At 43.8% G+C, this 20,868-nt stretch overlaps 1 protein-coding gene across 1 annotated transcript in view; it reads left to right on the top strand.

Annotated features, from left to right (window-relative positions):
• Window positions 1-20,868, top strand: part of LOC141108281 (synaptonemal complex central element protein 1-like) — a 202,396-nt gene that overhangs the window by 172,677 nt on the left and 8,851 nt on the right. The window contains exon 5 of the mRNA XM_073599753.1: window positions 1,420-1,509. Coding sequence (XP_073455854.1) covers window positions 1,420-1,509 — 90 coding nt within the window. The remainder of the gene's footprint in view (window positions 1-1,419; window positions 1,510-20,868) is intronic.

Raw genomic sequence — 20,868 nt, 5'->3', positions numbered from 1 at the left:
TGGGTGGCACTAAGCTCCATTGATTCTATGCTTATGCCAGTAGAATCCAACTTCTCTGGTAAACGTATTTCATCTGTTCGCTTAAGTTGATGATATACAAGCTGATGGTTGGGAAGCAGACAAGATTATTCACACGGATTATTCTTTTCCACTGTGGACTTTTGTTCCTTTAGGATTACATATTTGTTTTTATTTCTTGGGACACTACGCATATATGCACTTTATATTTACTACTAATAAATGTGTTTTTAGCGCTACAATTTATTTCATATTTGTTTTCCTTTTGGTCACTTGGTTTGTAGCAGCTGTCTTTTGTTTTTGTTTTTTTGGGTAGCGCATTAATCATCTTTCCCTTCACTCATAGATTATACGTTGGGGTGTTTGCTTTCCAAAATTGGGTCATTTTGGGGGCAATTCCATTGTCCTGGTGCTCCAGGGCCTTCAAAAATGCAATAGGTGGTTGAGAAATGAGATGTGTCATTTATGCTAGTAGATCGCCTGATGGTACTACTTCAATGTTGGGCCTTTGTATGTGGCCAGGCTGTGTAAAAGTCTCACACATGTGGTATTACCATACTCAGGAAGAGTAGCAGAATGTATTTTGGGGTGTAATTTGTTGTATGCATATGCTCTGAGAGAGAAATAACCTGTTAATATGACAATTTTGTAAAAAAAAAAAAAAAAAAATCTTCATTTTGCAAAGAATTGTGGGAAAAAATTACAACTTAAAAAAAATTCACCATGCTACTTACTTAATACCTTGGAATGTCTGCTTTCTAAAAAGGGGTCATTTAGGGGGTATTTGTACTTTCCTGACTTGTTAGTGTCCCAAAAAATGAGACCATAAGTACATCAGGTGTGATCAATTTTCAGTGATTGGCACCATAGATTGTAGACTCTATAACTTTCACAATGACCAAATAATTTACACTAATTTGGGTTATTTTTACCAAAGATATGTAGCAGTATAAATTTTGGCCAAAATTTATGAAGAAATATTACTAATTTGCAAAATTTTATGACAGAAACAAAGAAAAAGGCATTTTTTTCACAACATTTACGGACTTTTTTATTTATAGCACAAAAAATAAAAAACCCACTAGTGATTAAATACCACCAAAAGAAAGCTCTATTTGTGTGAAAAAAGGAAGCAAATTTCATATGGGTACAGTGTTGCATGACTGAGTAATTGTCATTCAAAGTGTGAGAGCGCTGAAAGCTGAAAATTGGTCTGGGCAGGAAGGGAGTGTAAGTGCACTGTATTGAAGTGGTTAAAGCAGAACTTCCTCTTTTGGGTGGAGCTCAGCTTTAAGCTCTGTTGTGTGCCCATGATATATTTAGTAACTCAAATTTTAGATTGTCTTTCAGCATTACTTTATAACTGAAGTTCTGATCTAACTCCATAATGTTGTTGAACAGGCAGCGGGAGCAGTTGGAGGACTATAAAAAGAGGACCACCAATCTGAATACTCAAATTCTGGAAGAAAAATTAAAGCAAAGAAAACAGAGGTGAGAGTGGAAGGTGAAAACAATCCATTTTCCTATGTGGGCTAGTGTCCGTGCAGGAAGGGCTTTAGGGGACGGTGCCTTGCATTACTGAGGACAAAGAGAAGGCAAATGTATTAAATACCTTCTTCTGCTCTGTGTATACAAAGGAGCATGGGGGAGCTCATGGCCATAATGGGGATGGTATTGACAGCCCCAAATGATCCACAATGGCTCAAAAGTGGTATGGTCCAGAAATATTTATTTACTTAAATGTGGATAAAGCACCTGGACCAGATGGCGTACACCCACAGATCCTAAAAGAATAGAGCTGCCATTTCAAAGTCATTGTTTCTAATTTTTAGGGACTCTTTGATGACTGGAATAGTACCACTGGACTGGCATAAGGCCAATGTGGTGCCTATATTTAAAAAGGGACCAAGGGGGCGTGGCCTAGCGTATGGAGCTGTAAGACGCACATTGCGGCAGCTCCCGGTCCTAACGGCTTCCACGGGGACATATCTCCTACACCATCGCTTGCACAGCCACCAAATCGTCCCGATGGGTAAAGGGAAGCCCAGGGATCAATCTAAGCCCGCCGGCGACCAGACAAAGGGAGACCTGGGACGTTTTGTGACCCGAGCCTCTGTGACCTATCTGAGTCAGGGACCGTCCAAGATGGCGAGTGGCGCCTCTGTCCCCGGCCCACTCTGAACAAGCAGACACCGATCAGGTGCATTCCAGGGGCCGCTCAGCCTCCCTAGCTGACATAGAGCCCCCCTTATACAACCCACACAGCCCTCACAGGTATCCCTGTGCTCTGAGGATGGATGGGACATGGAGTCACAGATGCGATCCATGCATACTTATTTACGCTCCCTGCCCACTAAAAATGACTTCGAGCACTATGTCTCCCGCATGGAGAAGACCTAAAAGAAAAAGATTGCCGACCTTAAAAGGGATTTGGGGACCCGCATGGAGGATGTAGAGAACACTACTGATGGCATTTGCAATACATTGCAGTCCCATGAGGAGACCCTTAACTCCCACACTGTCATGCTGCAGCAGCTCATGTATCACCAAGATGATATAGAAAACCGTAATAGACGGAACAATTTCAGGATACGCGGTATACCTGAAAAAGTAGAACACAAGGACTTAACTGGGGCAGTCACCACCATTTTTAATCAACTCCTCCAACAGCCTAAAGATAGCCCTATTGAGCAGGACAGAGTACACAGGACCTCGGGCCCGAGGAATCCTGACTCCTCTTTCACCCGCGACACGCTATGCAGGGTGCACTTTTGCAAAGTCAAAGAGGAGATCATGAGAGCCGCCAGCACACAGGACTCCATTCGGCTGAATGACACCCCTGTCGTGCTACTCCAAAATCTCTCACGCCAAACTCTGGCCATGAGGCGCGCACTTAAACCAATCACATCTATCCTCAAGGAGAAGCATATTAAATACCAGTGGAGGTTTCCATTCCAGCTACGGGTTCACCGGGAAGGCAAGACAGCCCTCTTTCGAACCCTAGGGGATCTGCCACGGTTCCTGAGTACGCTAGAGCTACCCCAGATCTCTTTGCCGGATTGGCCCCTCTCACCCACTACCCCGGGACTTCCATTCCACACTTTTTTGCCCAGCACCTCGCCCCACTGTTGTCCACTACATTTAACTCTATAGATGATACCCACTTACCCTCCAGTAACCTACTATCTGCTAATATTTCGGTCATACCCAAGCCTGGCAAGGATCCCTCACAGTGCAGTAGCTATCGGCCGATATCACTCCTCAACCTCGACATTAAACTCTACGCTAAGGTCCTGGCAAACCGCCTCTCCCCCCTCTTACCCTTAATTGTTCATAAAGACCAGGTGGGTTTTGTCCCTGGTCGCGAGGCCAGGGACAATACCACAAAAACTATCCACCTCATATCCTACATACAGAGACACAATCTGAAGGCATGCCTGCTATCGTTTGATGCGGAGAAGGCCTTTGACCAGGTCAACTGGAATTTCTTGCGCCTCTCCCTAGAGCAGATTGGCCTTGGTCCTACCTTTGTGTCTACGGTTATGGCGCTATACTCCCACCCCTCTGCATCTGTCCTGGTCAATGGTTCCCCCTCCGCATCATTCCAGATCTCCAATGGTACTCGCTATGGCTGCCCCCTGTCACCTCTTCTTTTTGTTTTAGTAATAGAACACCTAGCCCAGGTCATCAGACAAGACATATCTATAGTAGGGATCCAGACACCTTCCTCCGAACATAAACTCTCACTTTACGTGGATGATCTCCTGGTCTACATTCAGCAGCCACACATGACCCTACCTTCTTTGATGCAGGAGTTCCGCAGGTTTGGAAAATTTAGCAACTTTAAATTAAATATGTCTAAGATGGAGGCCCTTAATATATCCTTACCACATACAACCCTTGAAAAGAAAATAAATGAATCCGCGCAAAGGAATAAGTACCAACCTAAAGGTTAGATTAAATATATGCTAGTTAATGGAACTGCTGCCTCTACCATTTACTACCACTAGGTGCTAGTAAATATACAGCATATACAGCAGTCTATATGATCAGCCCCTGCAGCCTTCCCCAGAGATAGCTCTACTATCCATGCTCCCTGGCTCCATAGCCTCCCAGAAACATACCTTATTGCGCTTCTTCCTATCAGCCGCCAGACAGCTTATACCCCTATTCTGGAAAACTACCACTAGCCCCCCTCTGGCCCTATGGGTCTTCACAGTCAATGACATCATGCGCATGGAGGAGTTGTTAGCCCTTGATAATGACACCTTTTGACAAATTTAAGATCCTATGGCTCATCTGGATCGACTACTCTGCCTCGGACTCCCTAAAAATTTTGTTGATGCCCCAGGGTCAACCCAGACACACATCCTGATTACACCATACAGGTTTGTCTCACCGAGGTCTGCTCAAGCCCCCTTCACCTTTACACCTGTCCTTTCTTTCCCTCCCTCTTCTCCCCTCTACTTTTCTTCTCCCTCCCCTCTTCCTACAATTATAACCTCTCACCCCACAGTCAGATGTTATACCCTTCAACCATATTAGCCCTCACGGTTCCTTGAATAGGTTATTACTTTCTGCTCTTGGTAGGTGACGGGATGTTGATGCTCTCATTAGCACTGGTTCATATTGTATACTGGAAATGTGACATACTTTGTACTAACCTATGGTATTGACATCTGAACGCTACTTAAGTTATCATATTTTGTTAACAACAATAAAAACATATTTGACTCTAAAAAGGGACCAAAATATTTACCAAGTAACTATTACATAGTAGGGGAGGTTGAAAAAAGACAAGTCCATCAAGTCCAATCTATGTGTGTGATTTTATGTCAGTATTACATGCTATATCCCTATATGTTGTGGTCATTCAGGTGCCTGTCATCTAATAGTTTTTTTAAATCATCGATGCTCCCCGCTGAAACCGCTGCCTGTGGAAGAGAATTCCACATCCTAACTGCTCTTACAGTAAAGAATCCTCTACGCAGTTTAAGGTTAAACCAATTTTCTTCTAATTTTCGTGAATGGCAGCGTGTCTTATTAAATTCCCTTTCACAGAAAAGCTTTATCCCTATTGTGGGGTCACCAGTACGGTATTTGTACATTGAAATCATATCCCCTCTCAAGCGTCTTCTCCAGAGAGAATAAGTTCAGTGCTCATAACCTTTCCTTATAACTAAGGTCCTCCAGTCCCTTTATTAGTTTTGTTGCCCTACTCTGGACTCTCTCCAGTTCCAACACATCCTTCCTGAGGACTGGTGCCCAGAACTGGATGGCATACTCCAGGCACGGCCGGACCAGAGTCTTGTTGAGTGGGAGAATTATCATTTTATCTCTGGAGTTAATCCCCTTTTTAATGCATGCCAATATTCTGTTTGCTTTGCTTGCAGCAGCCTGGTATTGCATGCCATTGCTGAGCCTGTCCTTTTTTTGGACCCTCAGGTCCTTTTCCATTATTTTCCATTTTTCTACATTAAACCTCATTTGCCATGTAGTTGCTGAAGCAGGTAATACCGTTACCCAGGTGTACTTCAGGTAATGCAGGATAACTTTCAGTGACCCCGGATCCGTGAGAAATCAAATGAGACACGGAAACAGATTTGAGTGTTTTCATAAGATCTCTGACCTTTACTGAATACCACAGTGGCTTATATGCAAAAGAAAGAAGGGAGGAGCTGTGTTTTAATGCATATGTTTCTAAAAGTTTTATACAAACTCAGTATTTTCTTATCATGATTAAAACTGCTGAATTTAGTTTAAGTAAAATCAGCAGCTAGTTCTTGTTAAACAGGCTGCTCCATGAATCAGCTTTAACCACAATGACTTGCAGGGTGTGTTTCTATGCAATGTGTTAAGCTAATTATGTCAAAACACATATTGAAAAGTTCATTTCTACTTAAATAAAATGGAGTAATTTATACATTCCATTACAGTTGCCCACCCCAATAATTTGTTCAGATCTTCTTGCAAAGTTTCCACATCCTGCGGAGAAGTTATTGCCCTGCTTAGCTTAGTAGCGTCTGCAAATACAGAGATGTTTATCCCATCCTCTAGGTCATTTATGGATAAATTAAATAGGATTGGTCACCGGACAGAACCCTGGGGGACCCCACTTTCCACCCCGGACCATTATGAGTACTCCCCATTTACTGTATCACTACCCTCTGAACTCTCCCCTGTAGCCAGTTTTCAATCCATGTACTCACCCTATGGTCCATGCCAATGGACCTTACTTTGTACAGTAAACGTTTATGGGAAACTGTATCAAATGCTTTTGCAAAATCCAGATACACCATGTCTACGGGTCTTCCTTCTAGATGGCAGCTCACCTCCTCATAGAAGGTAAATAGATTGGTTTGGCAAGAACAATTCTTCATGAATCCATGCTGATTACTGCTAATGATACAGTTTTCTATACTAAAATCTTGTATATAGTCCCTTATCATCCCCTCCAAGAGCTTGCATACAATTGATGTTAGGCTAACTGGTCTGTAATTCCCAGGGCTATATCTTGGTCCTTTTTTTAAATATTGGTGCTACATTGGCTTTTCTCCAATCAGCTGGTACCATTCCAGTCAGTAGACTGTTCGTAAAAATTAGAAACGAAGGTCTGGCAATTACTTGACTGAGTTCCTTAAGGACCTTCGGGTGCAAGCCATCTGGTCCCGGGGACTTATTAATGTTAAGTTTTTCAAGTCTATTTCTAATTCTGTCCTCTGTTAGCCATGAGGGTGCTTCCTGTGACATGTCATGAGGATAAACATTGCAGTTTTGGTTACTGAAGCCCCCTGATTCCCTTGTGAAGACTGAGGAGAAGAATAAATTAAATACCTTTGCCATCCCTCCATCCTTAGCAACCAGATTCCCTTCATCATTCTTTATGGGACCAATATGATCTGACCTCCCTTTCTTACTATTTATGTACTTAAAGTGGTTGTAAACCCTTTACAACCACTTTTTACTACAGTTAAGCCTACAGTGCCTTGCAAAAGTATTCACCCCCCTTGGCATTTTTCGTGTTTTGTTGCCTCACAACCTGGAATTAACATGGATTGTTTGAGGATTTGCATCATTTAATTTACGGAACATGCCCACAACTTTGAAGATGTGTGTTTTTTTTTTTATTGTGAAGCAAATAACAAATAGGACAAAATAACAGAAAATGTCAATGTGCATAATTATTCACCCCCCCAAAGCCAATACTTTTGTAGAGCCACCTATTACAGCTCCAAGTCGCTTTGGATAAGTCTCTTTGAGCTTACCACATCTTACCACTGGGATTTTTGCCCATTCCTCCTTGCAAAACTGCTCCAGCTCTTTCAAGTTGGATGGTTTGTACTTGTAAACAGCAATCTTTAAGTCTGACCACAGATTTTCTATTGGATTGAGGTCTGGGCTTTGACTAGGCCATTCCAACACATTTACATGTTTCCCCTTAAACCACCCCAGTGTTGCTTTAGTAGTGTATTTGGGGTCATTGTCCTGCTGGAAGGTGAACCTCGGTCCTAGCCTCAAATCACACACAGAGTGGTACAGGTTTTACTCAAGAATATCCCTGCATTTAGCACCATCCATCTTTCCTTCAACTGACCAGTTTCCCAGTCCCGACTGCTGAAAAACATCCCCACAGCATGATGCTGCCATCACCATGTTTCACTGTGGGGATGGTGTTCTTTAGGTGAATTGATGTGTTGGGTTTGCGCCAGACATAGCATTTTCTTTGGCCAAAAATTCAATTTTAGTCTCATTAGACCAAAACACCTTCCTCCATACATTTTGGGAGTCTCCCACATGGCTTTTTGGAAACTCAAAACGTGCCATTTTGTTTTTTGCTGAAAGTAATGGCTTTCTTCTGGCCACTCTGCCACTCTATGGAGCATACGGCTTATTGTCTTCCTATGTACAGATACTCCAGTCTCTGCTGTGGAACTCTGAAGTTACTCCAGGGTTACCTTAGGTCTCCGTGCTGCCTTTCTGATTAATGCCCTCCTTGCCCGGTCTGTGAGTTTTGGTGTGCGGCCGTCTCTTGGCAGGTTTGCTGTTGTGCCATGTTCTTTCCATTTGGTTATGATAGATTTGATGGTGCTCCTAGGGATCATCAAAGATTTGGCTATTTTTTTTATAACCTAACCCTGACTTGTACTTCTCAACAACATTGTCCCTTACTTGTTTGGAGAGTTCCTTGGTCTTCATGGCAGTGTTTGGTTAGTGGTGCCTCTTGCTTAGGTGTTGCCTCTGGGGCCTTTCAAAAAGGTGTGTATATGTAATGACAGATCATGTGACAGATTGCACACAGGTGGACATCATTTCACAAATGATGTGACTTCTGAAGGTAATTGGTTGCACCAGAGCGTTTTATGGGCTTTATAACAAAGAGGGGTGAATACATACGCACATGCCAATTATCAGTTTTTTTATTTCTAAAAAATAGTTTTATGTATATATTTTTCTAATTTTACTTCACCAACTTAGACTATTGTGTTCTGATCCATCACATATAATTCAGATTAAAAAAAGATTGTACTAAAGGCTGTAATGTAACAAAATAGGTAAAAAGCTAAGGGGGTAAATACTTTTGCAAGGCACTGTATAATAAAGGTATTACAGGTATAATACAGGTTCTCCTGCACGCATTCGTGGGGTGACGTCATCACAGCTCCGGCCAATCACAGCACTGGAGCCCGCGATACCCGGAAGTAACTCCGGGAGACATGTCGCCGGCCAAATCAGTGTTCCGGGAGTGCTACGGGGGCTTAGATCTAAGGTAAGTATATCATAATGAGCTAGTGTGCTATGCATACTAGCTTAATATGCCTTTGTCTTGCAGGTCTGTTTTTTTTTTCTCCTCTTGGGTTTACAACCACATTTTTTTACTCTCCTCCACTATGTGCATTTCGCGTTCTATCTTAGCCGCCCTAATTGCACCCTTACAATTCTTGTTGCATTCTTTGAAAAGTTGGATGGAATGCTAATGATGATCCCTCAGCCTTGTATTTTTTGAAGGCTTTCTTGTCAGAAACCATGAAATCGGGCTGATACAGAAGTACAGTTAAATCACACTTGTTTAATGATAAAATTAAAAAGAACAAACTAAGTCAAAACATAGCCAAAGTTCACTAACCGGAACGGATAGTCAGCCAAGCCAGAAGTCAGGGATCAATGTAGTGGAACAGCAAGCAGGATCTGGAGCCAGAAGGGATATCAGCAAAGCAAGTCTTTGAACAGGATTGCAGGAGATAGTTTCTGTGATGTTGGCGAAAGCAGAGCTCCTCTAGACTGCCGGCTTACATAGGCAGGACTGATGAGCAGTGTGGAGAGATAGAAGCTGGCAATTAGCCGACAGCTGAGCGGCCAGCTCAGAGAAGGAAGGGCTGAGCCCAGCCCTGACAGTACCCCCTCCTCAACGACCCCTCACCCTCGGAGGACCACCAGGCTTGAGGGGAAAACATCTATGGAAATCACAGAGGAGGACAGGGGCATGTACGTCCGAGGATGAGACCCAAGAGCGTTCCTCCGGACCATACCCTTTCCAATGCACCAGGTACTGTATGCGCCCACGGAACCTACGGAAGTCAACAATGGTCTGTACTTCATACTCCTCATGTTTCTCAACCTGTACATGGTGAGAACGTGGCACCAAGGTGGTAAAGCGGTTGCAGAGTAAAGGTTTTAATAAGGAGACATGAAACACATTCGAAATACGCATATTAGAAGGAAGGTCTAATGCGTAAGCTACTGGGTTAATCCTGCGAAGAATACGGAAAGGCCCAATAAACCGAGGTGCGAACTTCAGTGAGGGAACACGAAGTCGGAGGTTGCGAGATGACAGCCAGACCCTGTCCCCAACCTGGTAGGAAGGAGCAGGCAGGCGTCTGCAGTCAGCATGGAGTCTGTACCTATCATTAGCATCACGCAAAACCTCCTGGACTTGTGCCCAAGTGGAACGAAGACCACGTAGATGCTCCTCTAACACAGAAATATTCTGCGGAACAAACGAGTCAGGCAACATGGAAGGTTGGAAACCATAATTTGCCATAAACGGGGACAACCAGGAAGCAGAATTCAAGGTACTGTTGTGAGCAAACTCTGCCCACGGTAATAGGTCTGACCAGTTGTTCTGATGGTCAGAAATATAGCAACGTAGGAATTGCTCCAAGGACTGGTTGGCTCGTTCTGCAGCCCCATTAGACTGCGGGTGATACACAGAGGAGAAAGCAAGCTGAATTCCCAACTGCACAAAAGGCTCGCCAGAAGCGGGACTACCCCTGTCCGAGACAATCACCTTGGGTAGCCCATGTAAGCGAAAGATCTGCCGAGCAAAAAGGGAAACCAGTTCCTTAAGTAGAATATAATGACACATCTTTGAGAACTGGTCAAACACCATAAGGATAACTGTGTTGCCCTGGGAGTTGGCTAACTTCACAATTAAATCCATAGACAGGTGGGTCCAGGGCCTCTCTCCATTGGGTATGGGTTGTAGGAGGCCCACTCGAAGGTGTCGTGGAGTCTTACTCTGAGCACACACAGAACAGGCAGCTACGAAGGCAGTTACATCAGCATGTAGACTAGGCCACTAGAATTGTTGGGAAATGGCCCAAAAGAGTTGATTCTTCCCAGGGTGGCCAGCAGCCTTGGGAGAATGGTAAGTCTGGAGCGCGGCAGTATGGAGACTCTCTCGGACAAAGCAGTGGTCACTAGATTTCTCACTAGGAGCATGGACCTGAGCAGCAAGAATTTTGTCACCCAAAGGAGAAGTGAGACTGGTGCAAACCGTAGCCAGAATACGATCAGGAGGAATCACAGGAACCAGCACCGACTCCAACTTGGAGGAAAATTGTTGTGACAAGGCGTCAGATCTTACATTCTTAGTACCGGGTAAGTATGAGACAATGTAATTGAAACTTGACAAGAAAAGAGCCCATCGCGCCCTTCTGGGAGAGAGGCGTTTAGCCTCGGACAAGAATGTGAGATCGTTATGGTCAGTAATGATGAGAACCGGCACAGTGGTACCTTGGAGCAGATGTCTCCATTCTTTCAGGGCTAAAATGATCGCCAACAGCTCTCTGTCTCCAATCTCGTAATTGCACTCCGCAGGTAACAATTTCTTGGAAAAGTAGCCACAAGGATGCATAGCGCTCTTAGAGGTAGTATGTTGGGGTGCCAACACCAGTCTCAGAAGCATCAACCTCAAGGATAACGTAGGATCAGGATGTGCCAACACAAGAGCAGAAACAAAGGCAGCCTTGAGACTCTCAAAGGCCTTAATGGACTCCGGAGACCAACTCTGTGGGTTACCGTCCTTTATGGTCATCAGTCAGGGGCTTGACCAGAGACAAGAAGTTACGAATAAACTTCCGATAATAGTTGGCAAAGCCCAGGAAACTCTGCAGAGGATGTAAACCCACAGGTCAGGGCCACTGTAGAACTGCTGAAAGTTTCTCTGGGTCCATCGAAAAACCAGCAGTGGAAATGACATAACCCAGGAATTTAACCTATTCACGATGGAACTCGCACTTCTCCAGTTTACAATAGAGATTGTTCTCTCTTAGTTTCTGAAGCACACGACAGACATCTGTGTGGTGGCTCTCCAGGGACTTTGAAAATATGAGGATATCATCGAGATAAACCTCTACACATAACTGCAACAAATCTCGGAGGACATTGTTAATAAATTCCTGGAAAACTGCTGGGGCGTTACAAAGGCCAAAAGGCATTATGAGGTACTCATAATGGCCTGTTCTGGTATTAAATACAGTTTTCCACTCGTCGCCCTCCTTAATCCTCACAAGATTATAGGCCCCTCTCAAATCAAGCTTCGTGAAAACCATTGCTCCCTTGAGGCGGTCAAATAATTCCGTAATCAACGGAATCGGATAGGCATTCTTAATTGTGAAACGATTGAGACCCCTATAATCAATACAAGGTCTCAGTTCACCACTCTTCTTCACAAAGAAGAAACCAGCACCAGCAGGAGATGAGGATTTGCGGATGAAACCTCGAGAAAGTGCGTCTGCAACATACTCCTCCATGGCCTTATCCTCCAAGACCAACAAAGGGTAAACCCGGCCACGAGGGGGCATGGCACCAGATTGAAGGTCAATTGCGCAATCATACGGCCGGTGCGGAGGCAAACTACCAGCTTGACCTTTGTTTAAGACATTGCTAAAATCGCGGTACTCCTCAGGGAGGGAGGAGAGTGAAGAGGTGCACAGGACCTTGGCTACCTTCTGGAAGCATGTCTCACTGCATTGTGGTGACCAGGAGAGAACCTCAGCATGGAGCCAATCGAAACAGGGGTTGTGCCTCTGTAACCAAGGATAACCAATAACCAGCAGAAACTTGGGTGAGGAAATACCTTGGAATTGGATTATCTCATGGTGAAGAGCCCCTATGGCCATGGACAACGGAACCGTCTCATGAGTCACATGGGCAGGCTGTAGAGGTCTCCTGTCAAGAGCCTCAATGGCAAGTGGAGTGTCGCGCAGCTGCAGGGGAATCAAGTGCTTCGATACAAAGGCAGCATCAGTGAACAGGCCTGCAGCCCCAGAGTCGATTAGAGCCTGTATCTCGACGGACAACTCAGCCAAAGAAAGGGTGACCAAAACCAGGGGCTTATCCTTCTGGATAACTGGGGGTGAAACAATGCCACTTAAGGTCTGTCCATGACAGGACCTCAAGGTTCGGGCGTTCCCTGGACTGGTAGGACAAGACTTCAAAAAGTGACCTGCCTGGCCACAAAGGCACAATGTCTCCCTCCTCCTAAAGGTTCTCTCATCTGCAGAGAGACGTGTGGAACCCAAGTGCAAGAGTTTACCTTCACTGACCGACTCGGTACCAGGAGGCATGGGAGGTGAGGGAGGCACGGGTGGGACTGCAAAGCTCGGAGACAAACGTACAGGAGGCTTCCGCAAGTGCTCCTTAAAAGAGTCTTTTTCTGAGTCTGGAGCCAATGAGGATGGCAAATGTGATCAACTTCTCCAGCTCAGTGGATATATCTTGGGCTGCTATCTCATCCTTGATGGTATCCGAGAGACCATGAGAAAAAGCAGCCATGAGGGCCTCATTGTTCCATGCAACCTCTGCTGCCAGGGTACGAAATTCAATGGCGTAATCGGCAACAGTTCTCGTACTCTTTTCGATGGATATGAGGCACTTGGCAGCAGAAGCAGAGCGTGCGGGAACATCAAGTACCCTTTTAAATGAAGCCACAAACTCAGGGTAGCACAAGACAACAGGTTTTCGCATCTCCCGTCAAGGGTTTGCCCAGGCCAAGGCTCTCTCAGAAAGCAAAGATATCACAAAACTTACTTTGCTTCTGTCTGTGGGGAAACACCTGGGGCAGCATCTCAAAGTATATCTCAACCTGGTTGAGAAACCCTCTGCATTGGACTGGATCACTCCAAAATACTTCGAAATCGGCAATGAATGAGTTTGAGGTATATAAAGATGTTGGCCTCTTCCTGCGTAAAGTGATTTTTAGATATTGGCATACTGAGCACCATCAGAAATTGGAACCAAATTCATCCAATAAATAAGAAGCGGAGTCACTAGAAGCTCTGGTCTCACTGCTGCAGGAGAATGCTGACTCTGATTCCGATATCGAAGGTTCAACCCCAAGACAGTAGTGTCCCCGCCCCTCCAATATCCAAATCAAATCAGTTAAGATACCACCCATGTACAAACACAAGTGGATACATCTTTTCTTAGAACAGGTTAAAAATGACCTGTCCAAAATAGATTTGAAGTGGAGGGGAGTGAATAATCTAACGAAGGAGGAAAGACGGGCCTGCAGGGAATCGAAAAAAGCACCTGATATAGTGATCAAGGGTAGTGATAATGGAGGCAATATTGTTCTATTATCCCAGACCACGTATGAACAGGAAGTTATGCGTCTTCTTCTAGACAAATCTACATATTTAAAACTTATCTCCAACCCATTCCCAGACATTGTAGTAGCCCTTAATCATCAACTTAGTTTAGCCACCGAGGAATCCCTGATTTCTAAAGAATTCAACTAAAAGTAGTCCAACTACAGGTGGAAACCCTGTACACGTGGATTCCACACAAGTGGGGGTTAAGGGCCGTGTACCACTTCCTTGATCAAAAATTTCCACTCCTAGCAGACCAGAATGAGTTTATCGTGGACACCATTCAGTTCATGCTGGAACACAACTGTTTCCAGTTTTTGGGTGTAAACTATCAGCAAATCAGGGGCACCTCGATGGGTGCGCCCTGGACCCCTCGTATGCTTGTCTCCATCTTGGCCTTTGGGAGGAAGAAATTGTCTACACCTCGTCTCTGTACCTCAGCCGCAGCATCATGTGGCTGAGGTACAGTGATGATGTGCTGATGATCTGGGGGGTCACAACAGGAGCTGATGCAGTTTATTTAGGAACTGAATCACAATAATAGGAACATCAAACTAACATTTTCCTATCATCAAAAAACCCTCTTTCTTGGACCTGACCATTGAACTAAAGGACAACAGGATAATTACTAAGACCTTTCGCAAAGAGACTGCAGCCAACACTTTGCTGTTGGCTACAAGCCGTCATCCTCTGTCACTTATTCAGGAAATACCTGTTGGACAGTTCTTAAGAACATTTGGGAGGTATGTACCCATGTGGTAGATGTACAGTCTGTAAATTTGTGGCTAGGACTGATGTGTTCGACAGCTTTGACGGCAAAAAGAATTTCAAAATTAATAATAAAGTCAGAGTTGGCAAACACATTCAAAGTATCCTTAAAAAGGACAATGAGCATCCCCTTGCTCTTCACTTTATTAAATTTCATAATGGTGAACCTCTGGGACTTCTTTTTAAGGGAATTTACAAACTTAATTTACCATCAAAAAGAGGAGATTTTGACAGAATTCTCTACCAAAAAGAAAAGATTACAATTTAAATAGTATGCAGCTCCTGGGGCTCAATACTGAATGCAACTTGTCAGTATTTCTTGAACCCTAGGATCCCCTATATTCTATTCTATGGCTTTTTTTAAATTATTTTTCTTTTTTTTATGCAGGGGGGTATAGTGAATAAACTATATATTGTATGCCCCCAGGTGGCTTGACTTGCCTTATTTATATTAAATTTAAGATAGTGGTTACACTGCTTGGTTGTATGTATTTATTACGGTGGTCAACCTAATGTGGTAACTATGACTAATATCATGTGTCCCCCCCGCTCTGCACATTATTGTTATTCCCAGCATTGAAAATTATAGAAGCTCTGGGTACTAAATAAAGAGTTAACAACTGTTATATAAGTACCTTGCTAGTTCCGCCTTCCCCCTCAGCGGAGATCTTATGTCTTTATTATTTTATTTTTGGTTTTATCTATTTGCTCCTGATTTCCTTCTTTTTTGCATCTGTGTGGTTACGTTTGGTTTTGTTTTAATGTTAGTTTTCTTTTTCTTTCTTTTTGCCTAGGCATTGTTTTGCTTTTTGTCTATTGTGTATTTTCCTTTTTTGGTGATGTTTTTGTTAATATTTAACTGGTTAATTGTGGCACGCTTGCACTCCAGGGCCGCCCCCTCCTCTGTATTTTTGTCCTTCTGTGTGAATGGCTGAGTAATCGGAAGTGGACACCTGCGTAAACCGCCGGTGACTCCAAGTGTTGGATCAACCAATGGTATTTAAAGACGTGGGGCAGACGTCCACGCATGCTCTGATAAAACTCGTGTCGTGTCATGAGTGAAACGCGTCAGCATGACGCCATCACGCCCTTTGATGTGAGGGCACGGAATATCCAACCACCAGATAACACTCCAGACATCGCTTTGCTTCTCGTTGGAGATCCCGCAAGTATCACGAGACCTGAGAAACAACCCAGATGGAAAACCACTATGATATATGGCACTGTTCATTCCATGGACACGCTGACTACTGGAGGAATCCCCCCTCTACCCTCTGTGGCTAGACTTAGTCCCAAGACGGCTGCAATATCTGTCCTTTGTTTAGGACTTGGACGAGGCAGACTTTGGATGACAGGTGAAGTGGTGAGATGTACCTGACTCAGTGAAAGTTACCTATACATACATATACTCGTCTGCACCGGGTAGAATCCATTTAGCCTGTTCTCAGCTGATACTGTCAGGTGGGTTGCCTGCATATTCTCCTATTCCTTAGAGGGGATCATTTTGCTTCCATCTAGTGTCCAATCCACATGGACTTGGAAAAATCGACATATATTTTCCATTTAAAGCGGGTATCATTAAACCCTAAATTCCATGTTTGGAGTCCGTATGCATGGACTTGGCATGTCCAACTATATCCAGCTTGGATTATTCAGTGAACTGCCATGCTGCTATTACCCTGCTTTCCATTAATTATGACTGAATTAGGATCCAACATAGAGAACTAGTTGTGTTTGTCTGAGAGGCTTGTATGTCTGATTGTGGTGGCTACCTGTGTCCTTAAGACAATTGTCTAATTTTTAGATGTACGTGGTGGAGGTTTGGTATTGCCATGTATTTATTAATTGTTAGTATTATGTGGAGTTTTCAAATAAAGATAATTTTTTTTAGATATAATACCGGTTAGTTCCTCTTTGAAGAATTCTTTGGGAATTCCTTTCCCCTTGTTTTTTGGGATGTCAGCAAAGCAAATCTTTGAACCGGCTTACAGAAGATAGTTTCTGTGATGTTGACCGAGGCAAAGGCAGAGCCCCTCTGGACTGGACAGCTTAAGTAGGCAGGACTGACAAGCGGGATATAATCAACAGCTGAGCAACTGTGGAGAGATAGGTGCTGGCAATTAGCCAACAGCTGAGTGGCCAGCTCAGAGAAGGAAGGGCTGAGCCCAACCCTGACACTTCTCCTTTTTATATGCATTTTTACGTTGGCGTTAAGCCACCCAGGACTTTTATTAGCTCTTTTAAATTTATTTCCCATTGGGATGCACTGGCTAATGCCCTTATTTAATATGCTCTTAAAGCATACCCATTTTTCCTTTGTGTTCTTTGTTCCTAAGATTTTATCCAAATTATTATGTTGTAGCAAGGATCGTGGTTTAGGGAAGTTAGCTCAGTGTCTTTGTATTCAGTGTCTTTGTATTCCCCTTATGCTTCCTATTTGTGTGATTTATACTAAAACTAATTGATCTGTGATTGCTGTTTCCTAAACTGCCCCGTATTTCCACATCGATGATCAGGTCTGTATTGTTGGTAATCAGTAGGTCTAGTAACGCTTTGTTTCTAGTTGGTGCATTTACCATCTGACCCATGAAACTGTCCTGCAAGACATTTAGGAACTGGCAAGCCTTAGATGAATGCATGGTTCTATCCACCCAGTCTATGTCTGGATAATGAAAATCCCCCATTATGACACTTCCCATACTTGCCGCTAATCCAAATAGGAGGTGATAGGAGGTCCGCCTCCTCCTCCCTCTGGTTAGGGGGCCTATAGCATACTCCCAGTATATTTCCCCTTAGTTTCCTCCCTTTGTAGCTCTACCCATAAGGGTCCCACCTCCTCCCTTGCTCCCTTAATGATTTCATCTCTCACATTTACTTGTACATCATTTTTGATATACAGGCATACCTCCTCCCCCTTTTTTACCCTCTCTATCCCTGCGATATAGGGAATACCCTACAGACCTGCTAGTTAAACTTCTACAGTTGGGAAGATACTGGAGAGTTTAATAAAAGACCTCATAGATGAGTTCTTGCTGGAAAAAAGTATTTTAAGCAACAGACAGCATGGGTTCATGAAAGACAGAAGTTGTCAGACAAACCTGATTTCTTTTTATGGGGAAGTGAGCAAAGCCTTGGACAGAGGGGTGGCTGTGGACGTGGTATACTTGGATTTTGCAAAAGCGTTTGACACAGTTCCCCACAGTTCCCCACACATGGCTAATGTATAAGGTTAAGTCTACAGGTCTAGAAAAATTTGTTTGTAAATGGATAGAAAACTGGCTAAAAGACTGAATTCGGAGAGTAGTGGTTAATGATTCTTACTCTGAACGGTGTAAGGCAGTGTTTTTAAACTCCAGTTCTCAAGGCCCCCAACAGGTCATGTTTTCAAGGTTTCCATTATTTTGCACAGGTGATAGTTTCATTACCTTAGTCATTGCCACAGCTGTTTCATCTGAGGGAAATCCTGAAAAGATGACCTGTTGGGGCGCCTTGAGGACTGGAGTTGAGAAACACTGGTCAAAGGTTATCAGTGGTGTACCCCAAGGTTCAGTGTTGGGACCCTTACTTTTTATTATCTTTATAAATGATATAGGGTCTGGGATTAAAAGTACTATTTCAGTGTTTGCATATGACTCCAAGTTATGCAGTGGAATAGTGACGTTTTAATGTTGATAAATGTAAAGTTATGCACTTGGGGGCTAAGAATATGCATGCATCATACATACTAGGGGGAGTACAACTGGGGGAATCAATAGTGGAGAAGGATCTGGGGGTTTGGTAGATCATAAGCTTAATAGGGGCATGCAATGCCAAGCTGCAGTTTCCAAAGCGAGCAAAGTCCTTTTATTGTATTAAGAGAGGTATTGACTGCAGAGAGAGAGATAACATTTTGCCCTTGTACAAATCATTAGTAACACCTCATCTGGAATATGCAGTTCAGTTTTGCGCATCAGTTCACAAAAAGGATATCGGAACTGGAGAAAGTGCTGAGAAGAACAACCAAACTGATAAGAGGCATGGAGGAGGCTATGAGGAAAGATTGGAGGAAGTGAATTTATTTTCTCTTGAGAAGATTAAAGGGGGATATGATCAACATGTACAAATACATAAGTGGTCCATATAGTGAACTTGGTGTTGACTTATTTACTTTAACCAATTCCGGACTGCCCACATACTGCAGCAGGGTGGCCCAGCTGCGCGAACCTGGGCTGCCCTGGCATACAGCAGGCTCGCATTTGTAGACACTATAACTTTTTTGCGCAAGAGCGGAAGTGGGAGCTGGGTACCTGTCAAAGCTAGGTACCCGCACCCCCCCCCCCCCAAAAAAATGACATGCCAAATGTGGCATGTAAGAGGGCGAGGAGTACTTAAAGTGCAGAGTTTGAGTGGAACTCCACTTTAAAGCGGAGGTTCACACAAAAATTGAACCTCCGCTTTTCGGAACCCCCCCCTCCGGTGTCACATTTGGCACCTTTCAGGGGGGAGGGTGGTGCAGATACCTGTCTAAGACAGGTATTTGCAACCACTTCTGGCATAGACTCCCACGGGAGTCTATGCCTCTTCCTGTCCCCCCCGCGCTGTCTGCTGGGACACATACGGGTCCCAGGAGATAGCGGGGACCAGTTAGGACGCGCAGAGTGACTCGCGCATGCGCAGTAGGGAATCGGGAAGTGAAGCCGCAACACTTCACTTCCTGATTCCCTCACAGAGAGCAGCAGCCGAGGGACGGTTCAGCCTCGGGTGACGACACCGCTGGATTCAGGGACAGGTGAGTGTGCTTATTTTAAAAGTCAGCAGCTGCAGTATTTGTAGCTGCTGACTTTTAAAAGACTCCCTCTTTAAGGTCTTCACATAGGACAAGGGGGCACTCTTTACATCTTTAGGAAAAGAGATTTAATCTCCAAATACGGAAAGGTTTCTTCACAGGAAGAGCTGTGAAAATGTGGAATAGACTCCCTCAAGAGCTGATTCTGGTCAACTTAGTAGATTGCTTTTAAAAAAGGCCTGGATTCTTTCATAAATGTCAGCGCACACATCTCAGCTGACATCCACTTGCCCATAGAAGTCAATGAGTGGCCCACTCGGATCTGCCTGAAAAATGGACAGGCGGATCCGAGCGGGCTGATCGTGGGAAAGGGGCCTAATGCAAGACACAGTTTTTTGCTTGTTTAGCTTTATTTTACAAAGTGACATTTCTTTCAGTGCTATGCCCCATCTCAGCTTAGTAAGATAAGGGTTTGGGATTTTATTTATGATTTTCTTCGTTTGGATGGATTGGCAAAACATTAGAACCCCATCCTGGTTGTTACTGGTACCCAAGACTTAAGTAGAACAACTTCCTCTCAATTCCTGTCCTGCCGACAATGTTTTACCAGACAGAAAGTGGGGGGGAACTCTCCAACAACGAATACAGAAAGAAATAGAAATAAAAATGGTTTTCTTTATTTGATTAGGGAAGGTTAAAACCCTGTCAGATTTGTGTTTCTGTCTGTGTCCCTGTTGAAGATTTTCCTTTGCTTTCTGCTTGGTAAAATATTGCCAGCAAGACAAAGTAAGGCAAAATCTCTTGGAGCACTGCATAGCAGGAAAACACTAACAGGAGTTACAATCCTTCCCAATTCTATTCATAACTAGAAAAAAAAATGTCTTGACATACACTTTAAAGTGGACCTTCAGTAATTTTTCAACTTTCCATCTATTAAATATTCTGCCCTTGTTGTTTTAACTTTAGATAGTAAAACATTTTTTTTCTGCTAGTAAATACCTTATACAGCCCACTTCTTGTTTCTTGTCTGGTCATTAGCCTAGGCTTATGACATCATGCACAGCCCTCTCTCACTCTTGTGAGAGTTTGCCAGGAAGGTGGGAGGGGGGTGAGTCATAAAAGGACCAATGAAAGCTGCAGGGCTGCAGACCTGGAGATGTTCCTCTGTGTCTGTGTAAATCCAGGAAATGAACAGGCAGCAGCTTCAGCTGCCCACAATTAAAATGGCTGTAGCCAGACTTAGTTGAGGGAAATTTCTGCAGAATATTTGGCAAGTACAGAATCACAGTATATATAAAATAATATGCAAAGTGGTTGAAGGGAAGCATCAGAATGGCAAAGATGTTTTTATTACAAATTTGTGTGAGCAGACTGCAGTTTCTCTTTAAGTCAACTCTGGGACAGGTTTGTGTAAGTGCTGGAGTTGACCCTTGTGTAAAGCAGCCC

Source organism: Aquarana catesbeiana, linkage group LG09 (genome assembly GCF_042186555.1).
Source record: "Aquarana catesbeiana isolate 2022-GZ linkage group LG09, ASM4218655v1, whole genome shotgun sequence".
In the NCBI taxonomy this organism is placed as follows: Eukaryota; Metazoa; Chordata; class Amphibia; order Anura; family Ranidae; genus Aquarana; species Aquarana catesbeiana.
Note: the sequence above shows the minus strand (reverse complement) of the source record. Positions and strands in the feature narration are given on the sequence as shown.